Source organism: Mastigoproctus giganteus, chromosome 7 (assembly GCF_048544385.1).
Source record: "Mastigoproctus giganteus isolate SK-2022 chromosome 7, ASM4854438v1, whole genome shotgun sequence".
NCBI classification, from domain to species: domain Eukaryota; kingdom Metazoa; phylum Arthropoda; class Arachnida; order Uropygi; family Thelyphonidae; genus Mastigoproctus; species Mastigoproctus giganteus.
The window spans coordinates 37,057,485-37,079,245 of record NC_143581.1 but is presented as its reverse complement, the minus strand read 5'-3'; the positions used below and the strand labels follow the sequence as shown (position 1 = coordinate 37,079,245).

The 21,761-nt window shown below is 39.4% G+C and overlaps 1 protein-coding gene across 1 annotated transcript in view; it reads right to left on the bottom strand.

The window, feature by feature from the left end:
- The window catches only part of SMC6 (Structural maintenance of chromosomes 6), a 655,684-nt gene extending 639,223 nt beyond the window's left edge, over window positions 1-16,461 (bottom strand). The window contains exon 1 of the mRNA XM_090377619.1: window positions 16,264-16,461. Coding sequence (XP_090233745.1) covers window positions 16,264-16,374 — 111 coding nt within the window. The 5' untranslated portion in view covers window positions 16,375-16,461. The remainder of the gene's footprint in view (window positions 1-16,263) is intronic.
- Window positions 16,462-21,761: the final 5,300 nt, after the last annotated feature.

The following is a 21,761-nucleotide window of genomic DNA, read 5'->3' as shown; positions in this document are numbered from 1 at the left end:
GGCGGGATTCTAACCCGCGACCTTTGGGTTGCTGGGCAGGCACTTTATCCACCCAGCTAGGCCGGTCAAAAATAAACATCAGCAGTAAAATATTTCTGATGTTCCATATATGTATCGTACATAAAATATATTTTTGTAGCATTTTAATTCTTTTAATGTATTTTCAGAAAATTCAACTTTTTGCAAAAATAACTTAGGCTTTGAGGATAGTCACTTTGAAAATAACTCAGTGCTTAAAGAGCTAAATATGGGGCCATTTAGCAATCTGATTGGGAGAGAGGGGGCAGAATCTATTTTAGCCTCTGCATGCAATGAGGCTAAAATAGATTGTTTTGGGCAATTCTATGCCCTACAATATAACAATTGTGTAACAAACCTTAACCATCTGATACACCAAAGCTGTGTCACAAAAATATAAAAACGTAAACTTAGTAAACGTATATGATAGGATCATAAATGTAGTTTGAAGAGAATAACACTAGAACATTGCAGTGGCTAGCAGAGACTACTGATCTCAAACCCAACTAAACATTTTGGAATGAACTGGAATACATAGTTATGACAAGGCAAAGATGCATCTTCATTAATGTGACTCATGTATGCTTTAAAGGAAGAGTAGAGCATAATACCACCAGTTTTCTACCAAAAATTAGCAACATTCATTCCAGAATACATTGAAACAGTCATTACAATTAAAGGTGAGATGACGCATTATGAATAAATATGTTTTGTTCATAACTACAAGTGTCCTGTCAACTTGAAACATGGGTAGTAAAGAGTTAAAAATCTGACATTTACATTAAGGGCTATACTAGACAAGCACTTGAAGCACAGCTTTGGCAACACTGTCCAATGCCCAGTTTTACAGGAAGCAAAGGGTAAAGGCATGCAAACTAGATGAGCGCTTGGAACGCAACATTAGTATTAGCATTAGTAGACACATATGATTATAATACGGCATCAGACAAAAAAAAAAAAAAAAAAACCCTTCCTATTTCATTGATCCATTCATTGAAAATGTTTGTCTAGTTCTGTCTTGAATTCATTTAAAGTATGAATTTCCACAACAACAGTGGCAAGTTTGTTCCAGCAATCAACTACCTGCTAGCTAAAGGCAAATTTCCACACATCTATTCTACAACTGTCTTTCCTCAGTTTGAATCTATGCTCCCTTGGGTTTGTAATCTGAGAAAGAGGAAGAATCCCCACAACATTAAGCCTGCTCAATCCATTGAAGGACTTATACACCTCAATCAGTTTGCTTCACAGCTGCGTAGTCTCCAGAAACTGAAATTTGCAGACCTTAAGCATTTCTTCGTAAGAGCACACCTTTATTCCCTTCACCAATCTTGTTGCCCTTCTCTGTACTCGTTCCAGCAACTCTACATCCTTCCTAAATTGAGGCTTCCAGACCTGAACGTGTACTCAATTTGTAGCCTGGCCATTGCCTTATACAAAAAGATAATCACCTTCTTATCCCTGCTCGCAAAATTCTTGTATATAATTGACAAGATCCCCAAGACCTACTCGGGCAGCTCAGAAAACTTCATATCTGCCTGCACAATTAACCCCTGTTATCTTTCATTCTCCACTACCCTGAGTGTAACACGACCCGATTGGTACATTTCTCTGGGATTACTGCTATCCATATGCAGTATATAGGTAGCATATATGGTCAACAAAGGAACTGGATGCAAAAAATAATATCGATATCATATACTTGGATTTCAGGAAATCTTTTGATACTGTTGCACGTGGAAGACTATTGTACAAACTAGTGCAGTATGGCATTAAGGGCAAGTTGCTACAATGAATAAGAGGATCGTTTGTTTGTTATTTGGTTTTTAGGAGCATTTTTTTTTTTTTTTTTTTTTTTATGAAAACCCCAAACACGAAAGGTATCAAAACATATAGTACTTAGTACCGTGCATGGGTTGAAGGAGAAGTATGGGGGGGGGGGATGCCAGAAACTTTGCTCTAGAGACTAAACACGGGTTTCACCACTTCAAGCCTCCAATAAGCAAAGTGGTGGTATTTCACCGGTTGATGAAAGTCATCTACCACCTATCATTAGCAACTAAGGCCATATTGCTCCGGGATATGCGGTGGTCATTCCTTTTCCGCATCCTCCGCTGCTCCTTCCCACCTGGCTACAGAGGCACCTGGATAAGAGGATGGTTGAGTGGGAGAAGACAGAGAGTTGTATTAAATTGGATACTGATCTTTCTGGACTAATGTTATTAGAGTTCCCCAGAGGTACATGTGGGTTCATTGTTGTTTTCTGTATTTATTAATGATATTGATGAAGGTATATCAAGCTTAATGTCAAAGTTTGCAGATGATACCAAAACTGGCAGGTTTGTTAGTAACAGTAATAACAGTATGCTGTTGCAACAGGATCTGGAAAAGTTGGGCAGATGGGCAGAGAAGTGGCAACTAAAGTTTAACATTCAGAAATGCAAAGTACTGCATATTGGTAGGCAGTAACCCCAGAGAAATGTACCAATCATAGTATCCAATCAAATTGGTCAGACAAGACTTCCCCTTAACAAACCCATGCTGTGTCTGAATTATTACTGCTGAATTGTCTAGATGATCCTGCAAGCATCTTTAACCAGTGACTCCATTATTTTCCCTAGAACAGAAAACAGACATATTACAGACTAATAGGTCTGTAATTACTCATGTCACCCTTTGATCCTACTTTATGAACTGGAGATACATTTGCACATCTCCAGTCTGTAGGAACATCCCTTGAGTCCAAGGATGCTCTTATAGTTATGGCCAAGTTTTTTTTGCTTACTTCCTTTGCCACATCCTTTAATATAACTGGATAGATCCCGTCTACCCCCAGCCTTTCTTATGTTTAACTTCAACAATTTCTCCTCCGCTTTGCTCTCAGTTATTACAATCATGCAACTCCCTATTACAGTTTGATAAACATCTAGCCCTCTCCTCCTTGAATAACTCCTCATGTGTGAATGTAAATTCAAAATACTCATTTAGTTTTCAGGCTATCTGAGAATGATAATCTACAGTCAAACCATTGATATCAAGTGGACCAATCTGATTCATCCCCTTCCTTTTAGAGTTTATATAAGTAAAGAAGTCTTTGTTGTTTTATTTTGCATACTTTGCCAAAGATTTGTGACTTGATTACAGACTAGCTTGTATCTACCATAGGCTTCTGTGTGGCATTACGATTTATATACATCCCATGCATTTTCCTTATCTGCCAAGAGTTTCATTAGTTCATTTGAAATCCATCTGGGCTTAAACTAGAAGAGTATTTCTTATTTGGAACAAAAAGCCTAGTAGCTTCCAAAATTACTTCCTTGAATGCTGCCCATTTAGAATTTGCTGTTGGTAACATCAACAGTTGGTCCTACTGTATAGAACTTAAAAAATCTCTGAGACCACTGAAGTTAACTTTACGAAAGCAAAAACCCTTCCCTTTACCCCTGATGGCAATTGCATCTTTAAGTAAATCCGACATCAGTACACTGTGATCACTTCCACTTAGTGGTTCCTTTATCTGTAAATGCTTAATGCACTAATAATCACTGCTGATAATCAGATGAAGAATATTACTCCCTCTGGTTGCTTCTCAAACCTGCTGCTGTAGAAAAGAATCCTCCAGTAAATCCAAAAAAGTCTTGCTAGTGTTGCAAGTGACCAACCAACAAGTTCCAGTGAATATCTGGGAAGTTAAAATCCCAGATTATAAGGCATTTTGATTTACCAGCGCACTATTTCTCTGTACAACATTTTGGTCATCAGAATCATTAGATCTATAACACATTCCTCCTGCTCTCGTTTTTCTTTCCCAGTGCTAATATCACACCAAACTGACTCAACATTGCACTGTCCATCTATGTCAACTGGATGCACTACCTTAGATTTTATGTGTTTCTTAACTAACAGCATAACCCCTCTTACCTTTCTATCCTGACTATCCTTTCTCTAAACATTGTACTTCCGAAATTCTAATTCTACATCCCTTATATCTGGGTGACACCATGTCTCTGATATCCCAACAATATCTGTCTTGAATGTCTTAACCAGAACTTCAAATTCATCAAATTTATTTACTATACTGCTAGCATTGGTGTACATGAAAGTATACATGCACCTGTTCTTACACTTAGTTCATCTAACACAGCCCATGTATTTACTTGTTTCGTGACTCCCAGCAGTTCCTGAAAACCGTAACAACTTGCTTTCAGGCCGGCTGCAGATTCCAATAGAAGCAGTGCAAGAATCATTTCCACCTCTGCCTGCAGCTACTGTTAATCTATTAATCTGTGAATCTCCCCAGCCAAACCCGCAGTTTACTGACCCACCTAACATTACCTTGATAGCATCATCAAATATTCTTGTAACTTTTCTATTTAAGTGTATCCCATCCCTGTAGAAGCAGTGTCTCCTGTTAACAAGCACAGACCACGCTGAGAAAAATTCTACCCCAGGAACCCTGCACAACCTCTCCAGGGCCAAAATGATTGACAAGGCAATCATCATATATGCACTTCTATGGTGTCTGGGCAGGATTGCAGATGCTTTCAAATTTAACCCTAACTCGCGACTTTTTTTCAACATTGACCTGTACATGCTAAGTAAATCCATAGATCTCCAATACTTAATGTCATTACTGCCAATATGTACAACAATATCACGTTTTGTGCCCTTAAAAGATGACGCAAGTATACATGCACCTGTTCTTACTCTTAGAACACAGCCCATGTATTTACTTGTTTCATGACCCCCCAAACAGTTCTTGAAATCCCCAGCAAATGGCTTTCTGGGCTGCTGCTCATTCCAATAGAAACAGTGCAAGAATCATTTCCACAACTGCCTGGGGCTACTGATAATCTATTAATCTGCGAATCTTTCCCCCCCCCAAGCAGCTAGCAGTTTTCCGACGCACCTAACATTGCCTCAATAGCTTCAGCAAATATTCTTGCACCCTTTCTATTTATGTATAATCCCTGTAGAAGAAATCTCTCCTGTTATCCTGATATTGTTGGGATATCAGAGTCTTAGTGCCACTCAGATAAAAGGGATGCATAATTGGAATTTGGGGAGTACAATGTGTTCAGAAAGGACAGAGAGTAGGAAGGGAGAAGGGGCTATGCTTTTAGTTAAGAAACCCCAGGGGCTCACATCTGGTGAGCATGGGCTTGGCACACCCAGGGTAGAGAGCTGGACATTATCAATCCCTGGACATCATAAGGCTCGGCTTGACAGGTATTTCGGGTGAGAGTGACAGGTATTTTGGGAACAGAGGGGTGAAGTGGAAGTGGTTATTTTTTATTTATTTTTTTTTTTGGCTGATGCTGCATAAGCTTGCTTTCTTGCATCAAATGCCTCTACTAATGCTAATTCTTCTTTTTCTTGGTGATTCCCTTCTACATCTCTCTCTCTCTCTCTGAGTAATTCAGAAATTTTTTTTTTTTTTTTTTTTTGGCTGGTGCAGCATAAGTTTCAGGCTTCCTTGCACCATATGGCTAAGGATAATAATAATAACACAAAATCTAAAGAAGTGCATCCAGACGACATGGATGCACAGTGCAATATTCAGTCAGTGTGATGTGACATAAGCACTGGGAAAGCAAAAATGAGGCAGAAGTTTGTTATAGGCCTAATGGCTGATGAGTACAATGAACAATTAGAGAAAGAGTGGGCCAGTAAATCAGAGTCTGATACTAATGGTGAATTTTAACTTTCCAGATATAGACTGGAACTTGTGAGTTGGTCACTCACACACTAGCAAGGCTTTTGTGTATTTATTGGATGACTGTTTTCTACAGCAGCACGTTAGAGAGAAAACAAGAGGGGGAAATACTCTTGATCTGATTATCAGCAGTGATTATTCAAGCATTAACAATTTACAAATAAAGGAACCACTAGGTAGCAGTGATTACAGTGCTGACGTGTGATTTACTTAAAGATGTAACTATCATCAGGGGTAAAGGGAAGGGTTTTTGCTTTGGTAAATACGACTACAATGATCTCAGAGATATTTTAGGTTCTATACAGTGGAACCAACTGATGATGTTACCAATAGCAAATTCTAAATGGGAAGCATTCAAGGAAGTAATTTTGGAAGCTACTAGGCTTTTTGTACCAAATAAGAAATACTGCTCTAGGTTCAGACCAAAATGTCAGATGAACTAATGAGACTCGTGACAGAGAAGAAAAATACATAGGACGCACATAAATTGTCCAGTCACACAGAAGTCTATAGATACAAGCTAGTCTGTAATCAAGTCACAAAGGAGGTTAGGAACAAAGGAAGATTACGAAAAATCTTTGGCAAAGGATGCAAAGAAAAACAGCAAAAACATCTTTACTTATATAAAAGGAAGAGAATGAATCAGATTGGTCCACTTGATATCAATGGTATGACTGTAGATGATCATAAACTGCTGAACTAAATGAGTATTTTGCATCTACATTCCTACATGAGGAGTTATTCAAGGAGGAGAGGGCCAGATGTTTATCAAACTCTAACGGGGAGTTAAATGATTTTGTAATAACTGAGAGTAAACTGGAGGAGAAATTGCTGAAGTTAAATATAAGAAAGGCTGGGGTGGTTGCGATCTATCTAGTTGGGGTTGGTTGAGATCTATTCAGTTATATTAAAGGAGTCAGCAAAGAAAGTAAGCCGACTGGGCTAGCCAGGTGGGGTAAAGTGCTTGCCTGGCAACCCAAAGGTCGTAGGTTTGAATCCCGCCTCGGCTTGGATCAAAGTACTGCAAAAGCCTTGGGAGGTGCATTATGGCCACAGAACCCGATGAGCCAATAACTACAAAAAAAAAAAAAAAAAGAAAGCAAGCAAAAACCCTTAGCCGTAATTACGAGAGCATCCTTAGACTCGGGGAAGTCCCACCAGACTGGATATGTGCACTTGTATCGTATCTCCAATTCACAAAGAGAGATCAAAGGGTGACATAAGTAATTACAAATCTGTTAGTTTAACTTCTGTTCCAGGGAAAATAACAGAGTAACTGGTTAGTATTAGCAAAGGCACATGATGCAAGAAAGCAAGCTTATATAGCATCAGCAAAAAAAAAAAAAAAAACCCCTTATTTCACCCATCCATTCGCTCCAAATGTAAGCTATCAACTTCTACAATGACAAATGATGGAAGTTTGTTCCAGCAATCAACCACCCATTTGTAGGATAGATGCGCAGAAGTTTGCCGTTAGCAAACTTCTGCACATCTATCCTACAACCGGCTTTCCTCAATTTGAATTTATGCCTCTTAAGTGATTATTCTGAGCAAGAGGAAGAATCCCATCTGCATTGAGCATGCTCAAACTATTAAAAGCTTTATACACCTCAATCAGATCACCTCGCAGGTGTCTAAGTCTACAGACACTGTAATTTGCAAAACTTAAGCCTTTCTTCGTAAGAGCAACCCTCTGTTCCATTCACTAATCTTGCCCTTTGTACTCATTCCAACAGCTCTACATCCTTTTTAAAATGATGCCTCCAGACCTGCATACAGTACTCAAGGTGTGGCCTGACCTTATATAGACACAATACTGTATAGACACAATGTGCTACCCTTGCAGACTATCTACACTGCTCAGAAAACTTCATATCTTCCAGCAAAATTACCCCCAGGTCCTTTTCATTCTCTACCACTGTCAGTGTGGTACCACGGAGTTGATACGTTATTCTGGGATTACTGCTTCCCATATGTAGTACTTTACATTTGTCAATGTTAACCTTCAGTTGCCACCTCTCAGCCAATCTGTTCAACCTTTCCAGATCCTGTTGCAGCAGTGTACTGTCATTAGTGTCATTAACAACCGTGCCAACCTTCGTATCATCTGCAAACTTGGACATTAAGTCAGATATATCATCATCAATATCATTTATAAATACAGAAAACAATAATGGACCCAACACTAAACCCTGTGCGACTCCACTAATAACATTAGTCCACGATGAGCAGTGTCCATTGATTACCACTCTCTCTCTTCTCCCCCTCAACTACCCCTTTATCCATAGCAGAAATTTGCCTCCAATGCCACACTACTCCAATCTGTGCAGCAGTCTTCCATGTGCAACAGTATCAAAAGCCTTTCTAAGATCCAAGTATATAATATCAAAGTTATTCCCTGCATCCAGTTCTTTTGTGACTGCATCATAGTATCCAATCAAATTGGTCAGGCAAGATTTCCCCTTAACAAACCCATGCTGTGTCCGAGCTATAACTGAAGTCTTGTCTAGATGATCCTGCAATGCTTCTTTAACCAGTGCCTCCATTAATTTCCCTGGAACAGAAGTTAAATTAAGAGGCCTGTCATTACCTGTATCTCCCTTTGATCATCCTTTGTGGATTGGGGGTCACATTTGCACATCTCCAGTCCATGGGTACCTCTCCTGTGTCCGAGGAAGCTCTCATAATTATGGCTAAGGGTTTGCTTACTTCCTTTGCCGCCTCCTCTAATATAACTGGATAGATTCCATCCACTCTAGGTGCCTTTCTTGTGTTTATCTTCAACAATTTCTCCTCCACTTTAATCAGTTATTACAAGATTATCTAGCTTACTGCCGGAGTTGTATACACCTCTGGCATTCCCCTCCCTGAATAACTCCTCATGTGTGAATGTCGATGCAAAATATTCATTTAGTTTGTTAGATACCTGAGCAGGATCATCAACAGTTGTACCTTCGATATCAAGTGGACCAATCTGATTCATCCCCTTCCTTCTAGAGTTTACATAAATAAAGAACTCTTTGCTGTTTTTCTTTGCATCCTTTGCCAAAGATTTCTCATAATGTGCCTTCACCTGCCTAACCTCCTTTGTAACTTGGTTACATACCAGCTTATATCTATCATAGGCTTCTGTGTCACATGTTAATTTATATGTATCCCATACATTTTTCTTCTCTGCCATATGTCTCATTAGTTCATCTGACAACCATTTAGGCCTGAACCTTGAACAATATTTCTTGGTTGGTATGTAAAGCCTGGTAGCTTCCAAGATTAGTTCCTTGAATGCTTCCAATTTTGAATTTGCTGTTGGTAACATCATCAGTTGGTCCCACTGTATAGAATTTAAATACTGTCTCAGACCATCATAGTCGCCTTTACGAAAACAAAAACCCTTCCCTTTACCTCTGATGGTAGTTACCTCTTTGAGTAAATCCCACTTCAGCACACTGTGATCACTGTCACCTAGTGGTTCCTTTATCTGCAGATTCTTAATGCATGAAGAATCACTACTGATAATCAGATCAAGAGTATTACTCCCTCTAGTTGCCTCCCGAACATGCTGGTGAAGAAAACAATCATCCAATGAATCCACAAAAGCCTTGCTAGTGTGTGAGTGACCAACCCACAAATTCCAGTCAATATCTGGGAAATTAAAATCCCCCATTATAAGACTCTCTGATTTCCTGGCCCATTCTATTTCCCTTACAGTATCTTATTATACTCATCAGAGTCATTAGGCCAATAGCACACTCCTATTCTCAATTTTGATTTACCCATGCTTATGTCACACCAAACTGACTCGACACTGCCCTGTCCATCTATGTCGACTGGCTTCACTTCCTTGGATTTTATGTGTTTTTTAACTAATAGCATAACCCCTCCCTTCCTATCCTGTCTACCCTTTCTGTAGATGTTGTACTCCCCAAATTCCAGTTCTGCATTCCTTATATCTGTGTGACACCATGTCTCTGATATCCCAACAATATCTGCCTAAATTTAATGTTTTGAGCAAAACCTCAAATTCATCAAATTTATTTACTAAACTCCTAGCATTGGTGTACACGCAAGTATACATGCACCTGTGAATTTCGGTGTACATTTCTTCAACCTCTTCATCATCATGGCTCAATGTTGGTGGATAAATCATTATAACCTTTAGCTTGTACCTCTTAGAAATCTTGATCATTAGTCTTGACACTCTTGGCGATGTACTTTTGAATTCCAAAATGTTGTTTTTTAAATCTTTATAGACCAGAAATCCAACTCCACCTTCATTCCTTTCACTGTTTCCACTGGTGTACAGCAGATTTCCACTTCATAAACTTATGATTCATTTCTTCTTCTTGTTTCAGCCAAACCAATGATATTCCAATTCACATTTTCTAATTCCTTTTAGAGCTCTAATATGCTGTCTTCACCGATGAGCGATCTTACGTTGTAACAGGCCAAGTTCAGTTTCCGTGCATGGCAGCCTGGTCGTACCCGGAGATTCTTAGCACCCTCTGCTTCCGCTCTGATCCTCTTGCTGCCGTAAGAGGGGGGGGAGTGAAAGCCGCTGGGGACTGAGGGCCATTTGTTTCGTCGTGCTGTGATATGCTCGAGGATTTGGTATTGGAGGCAGTAGGGGTATATGCCCCCTTAACAAAAAATTTGAAATTAAAGAAAAAGAATGCAGGAAATGTTCTAAAGAAAATTCAGCCCGGTCGCCATGCGCACCTTACGATGATACTTGGATACGCCACTAGGAGGTAGTGCAATATCAGGGCAACTCGGTCGCCATGCGCACCTTACGATGATACTTGGATACCCCACTAGGAGGTAGTGCAATATCAGGGCAACTCGTGAAGGCATTCACAATATGTGATGTAAAAAATGATGCCATTTCACCTACTTCGGTGATTTACTAAGAACTAAAATAATGCTATACACTAACCTGTTCGATTACCAAAATGTTTATATAATTTATTTAGAGCAATAGCCTCAGGTTACGAAGAAGTTGCTATAACATCATGTTTATATGCAGCCAACTACTAAGTAGTCACAAATTGTCATCATTTAAATACATTTCATATTGTGATGCCTTCACAAGTTGCCATGATACTGCACTACTTCAAATAAGTAATGCTTCAGCAATGGAGAAGACTACCGTTACTTATTCTCGGCTGATACCACCACCCAAATGGTACTGTTTCAAAACTCACTAGCTCTTCATCGGTGGGTAGGTACCCTGGTGTTGCAATGATGACGACCCAGTTGCAAAGTATAACTCCACAATATGAGATGCCTAATGGTGTGCAGTAATTGAGAATTATATTTGTTTAGGACAATAGCCTCAGGTTACGAAGAAGTAAACTAACGTATAAGTTTGTGCTATAGCATCATGTTTATACATAGCCAACTACTAAGTAGTTACAAATTGGCATCATTTCAATACATCTCATATTGTAAGATGTATTTAAAGGCATTCACAATATGAGATGTATTTAAATGATGCCATTTTGTAACTACTTAGTAGTTGGCTGTGTATAAACATGCTATAGCAGAAACCTAAACATCAGTTAACTTCTTTGTAACCTGAGGCTATTGCCCTAAACAAATTATGTAATTTTCAATTACTGCACACCATAAGGCTTTTAGGCGCCTCCGTAGCCAGGTGGGAAGGAGCAGCAGTACGTAGCACACGCTTCTTGATTAAACCGGGGTTCGAGCCCATCACCACCAAATACGGAGGATGTGGAAAGGTCAGGGAATGACTACCGCATATCCCGGAGCAATATGGCCTTAGTTGCAAATGCTCCTAAAAAACCGAATAACAATAAGGCTGTTGTTGTTGTTGGTATTTGGCTTAATTACACAAGGGCTACTGAGGCCAAATTGTGTCTGCTCATAGTTTATTCAGTCAAAATATACTGGTATAGATTTAAATTAAATACTCCTGTATAGGCCAATACATTTTAAAAAGATTATAAGTTCTTCTATGTTTGCATAATTTCGAAGGATATGAGTTAAATCATATGAGGCATTCAGCCTAGAGAGCAACTGAAAAGCATTTGAACATATAATAAAGGGAGCAATCAAACAGAAAATGCCTAACAGTAACACCATAAGGCATCTCTCATATTATTATTAGCCATGTGATGCACCAGCCAAAAAAAAAAATTAAAAAAATAACCGACTTACCATGAGAGAGAGAGTCAGAAGTAGAAAGGAATCACCAAGGAAGAGAAGAATGATGACATTCAAGCTCAGGACCCTGGGTGTGGCAAGCCCATACTCATCAAATGAGAGTCCCTGCAGTTTGTGGAGTTATACTTGGCAACTGGGTTGTCATCATTGCAGCACCGGGATACCCGCCCGCCCACCCACCCACCTATGAAGAGACAATAAGCTCTGAAATGGTGTTCTCTAGGTGGTGGTATCCACTGAGAATAAGTAACAGTAGTCTTCTCCATTGGTGAAGCATAATTTATTCGAGGTAGTGCAATATCATGGCAACTCATTGTGAAGACATTCACAATATGAGATGTATTTAAATGATGCCAATTTGCAATTACTTAGTAGCTGGCTATGCATAAACATGATGCTATAACACAAACCTATACAAAATGTTTATAATGTTTTAAAATATTTTAATATAAAAATAAAGAATTTCTACATTTAAAAAAATTATTAAGTGGGAAAACCTCATTGTAATAATACACAGCGTATTCTTTATCACATACTTTTTATGCAGGAATTTCTTATCTGGGTTCTACTGTATTTTACTGAGTGTTCCATTTTAAGGCCGGCATCAATCCCAACAAAGAGAACAATGGCGGCATACCAATAAACAAACTGATATCATTAAATTAAATTATAGTAGGACACGGATAAGAAATTCCCGCATAAGAAGTTTTCTCCTGTACTAGGTTTGGTTTCTTAATTCCCAATTTCAACTGTATATATTGCAATGTATTATTTTCCCATGTAAAAAGTTTCCTGGGTAAAAAGCTTTCCTGCACAAAACGTTCATGATGAAGAATACAGTGTATTGTTATAATGATGTTTTCACACTTAATGTTTTTTAAACATAGAAATTCTTTATTTTTATATTAAAAAATAAATAAAACAATATAAACATTTTGGTAATCGAACAAGTTAGTGCATAGCATCATTTCAGTTCATAGTAAACCACCAAAGTAGGTGAAATGGCATCTTTTTTTACGTCTCATATTGTGAATGCCTTCACAACGAGATGCCTTGATATTAGCATTAGTAGAGGCGTACGATGTAAGAAAGCAAGCTTATGCATCATCAGCCAAAAAAAAAAAAAAAAAAACTTGCTCCCATTTCACCCCTCTGTTCGTTCCAAATATCTGTCCAGCTCATCCTTAAATTTATTTAGGCTATCAACTTCCACAACAAAAGATGGAAGTGTGTTCCACCAATCAACTACCCGCTGGCTAAATGCAAACTTCCACACATCTATCCTACAACTATCCTTCCTCAATTTGAATTTATGCCCTCTCAGGTGATTATTCTGAGCAAGAGGAAGAATTCCATCAGCATTGAGCATGCTCAAATAATTCAAGGATTTATACACCTCAATCAGATCACCTCTGGTGCCTAGTCTCCAGAAACTGTAATCTGCAAAAGTTAAGCCTTCCTTCGTAACAGCAACCCTTTGTTCCATTCACTAATCTTGTTGCCCTTCTCTGTACTCGTTCCAACAGCTCTACATCCTTCTTAAAATGAGGCCTCTAGATCTGTATACAGTACTCAAGGTGTGGCCTGACCACTGCCTTATACAAGGGAATAATCATCTCCTTATCCCTGCTAGAAAAATTCCTATATATCACTGACAAGACACCATGAGCTACTCTTGCAGGCTGTCTGCACTGCTCAGAAAACTTCATATCTGCCTGCACAATTATCCCCAGGTGCTTTTCATTCTCTGCCACTGTAGTGCCACACAGCTGATACGTTACTCTGGGATTACTGCTTCCCATAGGTAGTACTTTACACTACCTCTAATAAGCAATGCTTTTCCAGTGGAGAAGACAAATGCTACTTATTCTCAATGAATACCAACAAACACCCAGGGGTGGTGGTATATGCCGAGAATCCACTGGTGAAGTGTTGCCTATTTGAGAATCTATTGTCGAAGCGATATTGATCTACTTAGCATTAGTAGAGGCATTTGATGCAAGAAAGCAAGCTTATACAGCATCAGCCAAAAAAATTAAAGTAAAATAAATAAATAAAAAATAACCACTTCCACTTCACCCCTCTGTTCGTTCGAAATACCTGTCCAGCCGAGCCGAGACAAGACACCATGAGCTACTCTTGCAGGCTGTCTGTACTGCTCAGAAAACTTCATATCTGCCTGCACAATTATCCCCAGGTCCCTTTCATTCTCTGCCACTGTAGTGCCACACAGCTGATACGTTACTCTGGGATTACTGTTTCCCATATGTAGTACTTTACATTTGTCAATGTTAAACTTCAATTGCCACCTCTCAGCCCATCTGCTCAACCTTTCCAGATCCTGTTGCAGCAGCATAGTGTCAGTAGTGTCCTTGACAACCCTGCCAACCTTTGTATCGTCTGCAAACTTGGACATTAAGCTTGATATACCATCATCAATATCATTTATAAATACAGAAAACAATAAAGAAAACAATACTGAACCCTGAGGGACTCCACTAATAACATTAGTCCACGATGAGCAGTGTCCACTGATTACCACTCTCTGTCTTCTCCCCCTCAACCACCCCTTTATCCATAGCAGCAATTTGCCTCCAATGCCACACTGCTCCAATTTGTGCAGCAGTCTTCCATGTGCAACAGTATCAAAAGCCTTTCTAAGATCCAAGTATATAATATCAAAGTTATTCCCTGCATCCAGTTCTTTTGTGACTGCATCATAGTATCCAATCAAATTGGTTAGGTAAGACTTCCCCTTAACAAAACCATGCTGTGTCTGAGCTATATACTTCCCCAATATTTAACTACCTCTTATTCGAGGTAGTTAAATATTGGGACAACTCATGAAGGCATTCATAATATGAGATATAACTGAAACCATGGCATTTCACCTACTACAATCGGTGATTTACTACAAACTAAAATGACGCTTGGAACTAACTTGTTTGATTAGTGAATTTTCTATAGTCTGAGGCTTTCAGTGCTAAAACCTTTTTAATGTAAACATTTTAATATAATAGAGGTGAAAAATTGCAATTGTTTACATCGATATCCATAACTGGATTGCATCAAGCACGTGAAGCATTTGCTGCTAAGTTCTGATGGTTGTTAACAGTTCTAAATTGCTTAGTAGATTGTTACTCTGTCTTACTGTAATTGTGACCTTTTAAGGTATTTTGAAACTCCAAAGGGGCTCATCCTTCCAACATGGTAATGAGTTTAATGAACAGAATGTTAAGCAATTAGAAATTCTCAGTTTAAAAATGTTTCTCATAGGCCGAGTAAAATATTTATAAATTCTGTAATAGTACTTAAAAATGATCTTTAACTTATGTATATCTTTACATTTTTATTTGTGCAGTTAATATTTCATACCCTTGGGTCATTTTCCCTTCTAAAAATTTTCCTTCGTAAGAAATTATAAACCTCCAGTCCCTTGGAAAACTTCTTATCCAGGTTCTACTGTATATGGTAAGAATAAACTGGTGCTAATAAACATCACACATAGTAGCAGCAGTAGTAATAGAGGTATGTGATGTAAGAAAGCAAGTGAGCTTATGTAGCATCAGCCAAAAAAAAAAAAAAAAAAAAAACCATTCCCCCATTAAGGTTTGTCCAGTTTCTCCTTGAATTTATTTAAGCTATCAACTTCCACAACAGATGGAAGTTTGTTCCAGCAATTAACTACCGCTGGCTAAAGGCAACTTTCCGCACATTTATTCTACAACTGTCTTTGCTCAATTTGAATTTATGGCCCCTCAGGTTCGTAATCTGAGCAAGCGGAAGAATCCCAACACAATTCTGGGTGGTCAACCGATTCAAGGCCTTAAACACCTCAATGAGATCCCCTCGCAGGTGCCTTGCCTCCAGCCGCTGCTATTTGAACTGGAAGATAAAAGGAACGTAAAGGCAACGGCAGCAACATCCAAACTCTATGTAAGGACACCCCTCTAACAACTCGGGGAATCTGTAAATGTACGAGCTATCTTAATTTTGGGTAATTTTAAAAAATTAAAGAATATTCAGTATTTCAAGCAATTTTTAAATGTCTGTTCACGGCCGGGTGTTAAGCTTTTAATTGTTCCTCCTGGGAAAATCGGGCCGTAAAACCATTGAAGTTACGTAGAAGGTGAATACAATAGTGAACTTCACTTTCTTCGTTTACTGTGGAATTAATTACATTCGATTGTTTCACCATTAATTTTTTTATAATTACTCATTAACACTAGTAATTTTTTGTCCCTCCTCGGAAGGCATCACCAAAAGTACGACACAGTTACGAAAAACACGAACGAAAACTATTTGAAGTAATAATGAACATTAATGTTATGCACACAACCTACTCTGTTTTGCACACAACCAAATGAATGTTGAAGATCATCGCTTTCCGAATTCTTTTTCCGCTTTGGAGATATGCTATTTATTTCATTTAAATTAGATCTTTTCGGCGGCATCACACCAAGACAACACTAAATTTAAAACGGGGAATCACAGAGTAATAAAATATGAAACTACACTAGGCTGTGATGACATGATACTGCGTGCAGTGAGTGAAATCACCAATGAAAAAGTAACGTAAACAAATGCGACGCCATGCACACAGCATTTCGTAACATAAATTAGAGAAACTCTACAAATCCAAAAATACACAAGTAGTTACAGTATGAGTTATTATTATTATTAGCTTATGCCGCACCGACAAAAAAAAAAAAAAAAATTCCGAGTTACACTCAGAGAGTGAGAGAAGTAGAAAGGAATCACCAAGAAAGAGAAGAATGATGACTCCAGCTCAGGACCCAGGGTGTGCCAAGCCCATACTCACCAGAATGTAAGCCCCTGGGGTTAAATTTGTTGTTGTTGTTGGATGCTTTATGGAGCATCGGCAACTAAGGCCATGTTGCCATGTATGTTTGCGGTAAATTGCGTGTGTTCTGAGGTTGAATTTCTGGACGAAAAACCCGAGTTTCCGCGACAAAAAACCATTCTACCCACGGTTGATATCGTCTAACTCAGCCATGTTGGGAAAGAGACCCATAAAAATTTCCCCTCCAGTCATATACAAGATTCGAACTCAGGGCTTTTCGCCCCGGTGTGGGAAGGACGGCAATCCTATCAACTGTGCTACCACGACGGCAAGCTGTGTGGATGCGTGCGTTGAACGTCATAGCAGCTACGGAGTTGTTGTATATGAGTTATTATTAACTCCTATACAACAAATAGACTAAAGCAGTGATTAAAGCCATATTACTCCGTGCTGATCAGGGCATCAAAGCCAGATATTGTTGGAATATCAGAGACAGAGTGTCACACAGATATAACCTGAGAGGAATTGCTATTTAGGGACGACAATGTGTACAGAAAAGATAGACAGGTTAGAAACCGAGGAGGGGTATTTGCGGTTAGTTCAGAAACACATAAAATCTAAGGAAGTGCATCCAGTTGACATGGGGGATCACCTAGATGCATGATCACCAAGACAACACTGCAGTAATACTTCAGACACAGCATGGATTTGTTAAAGAGAAGTCTTGTCTGACCAACTGAGGAAACACGGTTGTAGGATAGATGTGCGGAAATTTGCCTTTAGCCAGCAGGTGGTTGGTTGCTGGAACAAACTTCCATCAGTCGTTGTAGATGTAGAAATTAATAGATTAAATATATTCAAGGCAGAGCTTGACAAACATTTGGAGCGAATGGATGGGTGAAAGAAGGGTGGTTTTTTTTTTTTTTTTTTTTTTGGCTGATGCTATATAAGCTTTCTTCTTGTATCATGTGCCTTTGTAATGATAATGCTAATTTCATGGATACTGCGATGTGGTCAAAAAGCGACTGGATGCAAAAAATAATTTTGATATCATATACTTGGATTTCAGGAAAACTTTTGACACTTTTCCACATGGAAAACTGCTTTACAAATTAGCGCAGTATGCATTAAGGGCAAGCTGCTGCAATGGATAAAGGGATGATTGAGTGGGAGACAGCAGAGAGTGATAATAAATTGGCATTGTTCTACATAGAACAGTGTTATCAGTGGAGTTCACAACTGGACCCATTGTTGTTTTGTGTAATAGTAGTAGTAGTAGTAGTAGTAGTAGTAGTAATAACGGCATGTGATGCACGAAAGCTGGTATGTGAGCTTATGCAGCATCAGCCAAAAAAGAAAAAAAATCACAAAATCATTCCCTCTACATATTTGTCCACTTCCTCCTTATATTTAATTAACCTAGCTACTTCCACAACGACAGATGGAAGTTGGTTCCAGCAATTAACCACCCACTGGCTAAAGGCAAATTTCCGCACATTTATTCTACAGCTATCTTTTCTTAATTTGAATTTATGTCCCCTTAGTTTCGTAATGTGAACAAGTGGAAGAATCTCATCAGAATTCAGCTTGCTCAACCCACTCAAGGCCTTATACGCATCAATCAGACCACCTCGCAGGTGCCTAGGCTCCACCCGCTGGAATTTGCAGAACTTAAGACTCTCTATGAAGGGATCTGGTAAGAGGATCCCTTCATTACCCTCACCAACCTTCTTGCCCTTCTCTGTACACGCTCAAGCAAATCTAGATCCTTCCTAAATTGAGGCTTACAGACCTGTACGCAATACCCAAGGCGTCTCTCTATGAAGGGATCTGGTAAGAGGATCCCTTCATTACCCTCACCAACATTGTTGCCCTTCTCTGTACACGCTCAAGCAAATCTACATCTTTCCTAAATTGAGGCCTCCAGACCTATACGCAGTACTCAAGGCGTGGCCTGACCATTGCCTTATACAGAGGAACATTACCTCCTTTTCCCTGCTAGCAAAATTCCGGCATATCATTTACAAAACCCCACGACATAACCAGGCAGCCGGTCTGCTTTAGCATTAGCATTAGCATTAGTAGAGGCATTTGATGCAAGAAAGCAAGCTTATGCAGCATCAGCCAAAAAAAAAAAAAAATAAATAAATAAAAAATAACCACTTCCACTTCACCCCTCTGTTCGTTCGAAATACCTGTCCAGCCGAGCCTTAAACTTATTTAGGCTATCAACTTTCACGACAAGGGATGGAAGTCTCTTCCACCAACCAACCATCCGTTGGCTAAAGGCAAATTTCCTCACGTCTATCCTACATCTCTTTTTCCTCAATTTGAATTTATGCCCTCTCAGGTGATTTTTCTGAGCTAGAGGAAGAATCCCATCAGCATTGAGCATGCTCAAACCATTCAAAGCTTTATCAGATCACCTCGCTGGTGCCTAGTCTCCAGACACTGTATTTTGCAAAACTTAAGCCTTTCTTCATAAGAGCACCCCTTTGTTCCATTCACTAATCTTGTTGCCCTTCTCTGTACTCGTTCCAGCAGCTCTACATCCTTCTTGAAATGAGGCCTCCAGACCTGTATACAGTACTCTAGGTGTGGCCTGACCATTGCCTTATACAAGGGAATAATCACCTCCTTATCCCTGCTGGAAAAATTCCTTATATCATTGACAATACTCCATGAGCTACTCTTGCAGCCCGTCTGCACTGCTCAGAGAACTTCATATCTGCCTGCACAACCACCCCCAAGTCCCTTTCATTCTCTACCACTGTCAGTGTAGTACCACAGAGTTGATACGTTGATCTGGGGTTGCTGTTTCCCATGTATAGTACTTTACATTTGTCAATGTTAAACCTCATTTGCCACCTCTCAGCCCATCTGCTCAACCTTTCCAGATCCTGTTGCAGCAGCATAGTGTCTGCTTTGCTCAGAATTCTTTATATCTAACTGCACAATTACTCCCAGGTCTTTTTCGTTTTCTACCACCTTAAGTGTACTACCACACAGTTGGTACGGGCCTCCGGAGTTTCTCCTAACCATATGCACTACTTTGCATTTGTCAATGTTAAACATCAGTTGTCACTTCTCAGCTCATCTCCCCAAATTTTCTAGATCCCCAAATTTTCTGTTGCAGTAGCACACTGCCATTACTGTCGTTAAAAACCCTGCCGACCTTTGTATCATCTTCAAACTTCGACATTAAGCCTGATATACCTTCATCAATATCATTGATAAATATACAAAACAACAGTGGACCCAACACCTAACACCCTCGGACTCCATTAATAATATTAGTCCACGAAGAGAAGCGCCCACTGATTGCCACCCTCTGTCTTCTCCCACTTAACCATCCTTTTATCCATTGTAGCAACTTACTCTTATACGATTCTGCTCCAATTTGTACAGTAGTCTTCCATGCGCAACAGTGTCGAAAGCTTTCCTGAATTCCAAGTACATGATATCAAAATTATTTTTGCATCTAGTTCCTTTGTAACCACATCATAATAACCAATCAGATTTGTCAGACAAGACTTTCCCTTAACAAACGCCTGCTGTGTCTGAAATATTGCTGCAGTCTTGTCTAGATTATCTTGCAATGCATCTTTAACCAGTGACTCCATTATTTTTCCCGGAACAGAAGTTAAACTAACTGATCTGTAATTACTTGTGTCACTCTTCAATCCGACCTTGTGAATTGGGGATACATTTGCACTTCTCCAGTCCGTGGGGACCTCCCCTGAGTCCAAGGATGCTCTCATAACGTATTTATTAATGATATCAACGAAGGTATAACACGCTTAATGTTCTAGTTTGCAGTTGATAAAAAGGTTCGCAGGGCTGTTAATGACAGTAAATACAGTATGCTACTGCAACAGGATCTAGAAAAGTTAGGTAGATGGGCTGAGAAATGGCAACTGAAATTAAATATTGACAAATGCAAAGTACTGTTTTTGTCAATATTAAAAAAAATACGTTCTGTACGGTTACTGCATATGGGTAGCAGTAACCCAACCGAAACGTACCAACTGTGATGTATTACGCTCAGGGAGGTAGGGAATGAAAAGACTCGGGGTTCATTGTGCAGTCGGATATGAAGTTCTCTGAGTTAGTGCAGTCGGACTGCCAAAGCAGGTCATGGAGTTTTTTCAAAGACATACAGAATAGGAATTTTGCTACCAGTGACAAGTAAGTGATTATACCTTTGATTGACGCAATGGTCAGGCCACACCTTTGTATGCTACGTACAGATCTGGAGGCCTAATTTTATAAAGATGCAGAGTTGCTAGAACGAGTACAGAGAAGGGCAACAAGATTGATGAGAGGAACAAAAGGGTTCTCTTTACAGGAGAGGCTTAAATTCTCTAAGTTGCATCGTCTGGAGAATAGGCTGTGTGATGATCTGCTTGAGGTGTACAAAGCCTTGAAAGGTTTGAGCAGACTCAATTCTGATGGGATGCTTCCACTTGCTAAGATTAAAAACCTGAGGTAGCACTGATTCAAATTGAAGAAAGACATTGTAGAATAGATGTGTGGAGGTTGCCTTTAGCCATGAAGAAGGGTAAAATGGGAAGATTTTTTTTGGCTGATGCTCTATAAGCTTGCTTTCTTTCATTGTATGCCTTAACTAATGCAAATGCTATTGTCTATAAATTGCGTATGTTCTGAGGTCGATTTTTTGCTCGCTGGACGAAGAACCCGTTTCCGGATAGAATAACCTATGCCATTTGTGCCAGAAACAGATAAATTCGCAATGTTGGGATCTCGGTCAACAAAAACTGCTCGCATCTTTTTCCACCGCTGATGACAGCACTGTGATTATACGGACTGTGCTACCCACGAGGCCTTATGCGGTTCGTGTTTTTCATTGGGTTACTTAGTAACCAGGAGATATAATCACCAGTAAGGGATTCCCAAGATCTGTCTACGGAATGGGATGCCAAACCAGATCAGATATATAGCAACACTTATTACGTCAAAAGGTTCGAGAACCGAATGGACAGTAAGTACAAAACCGTTAAAATAGGGTGACGGGAA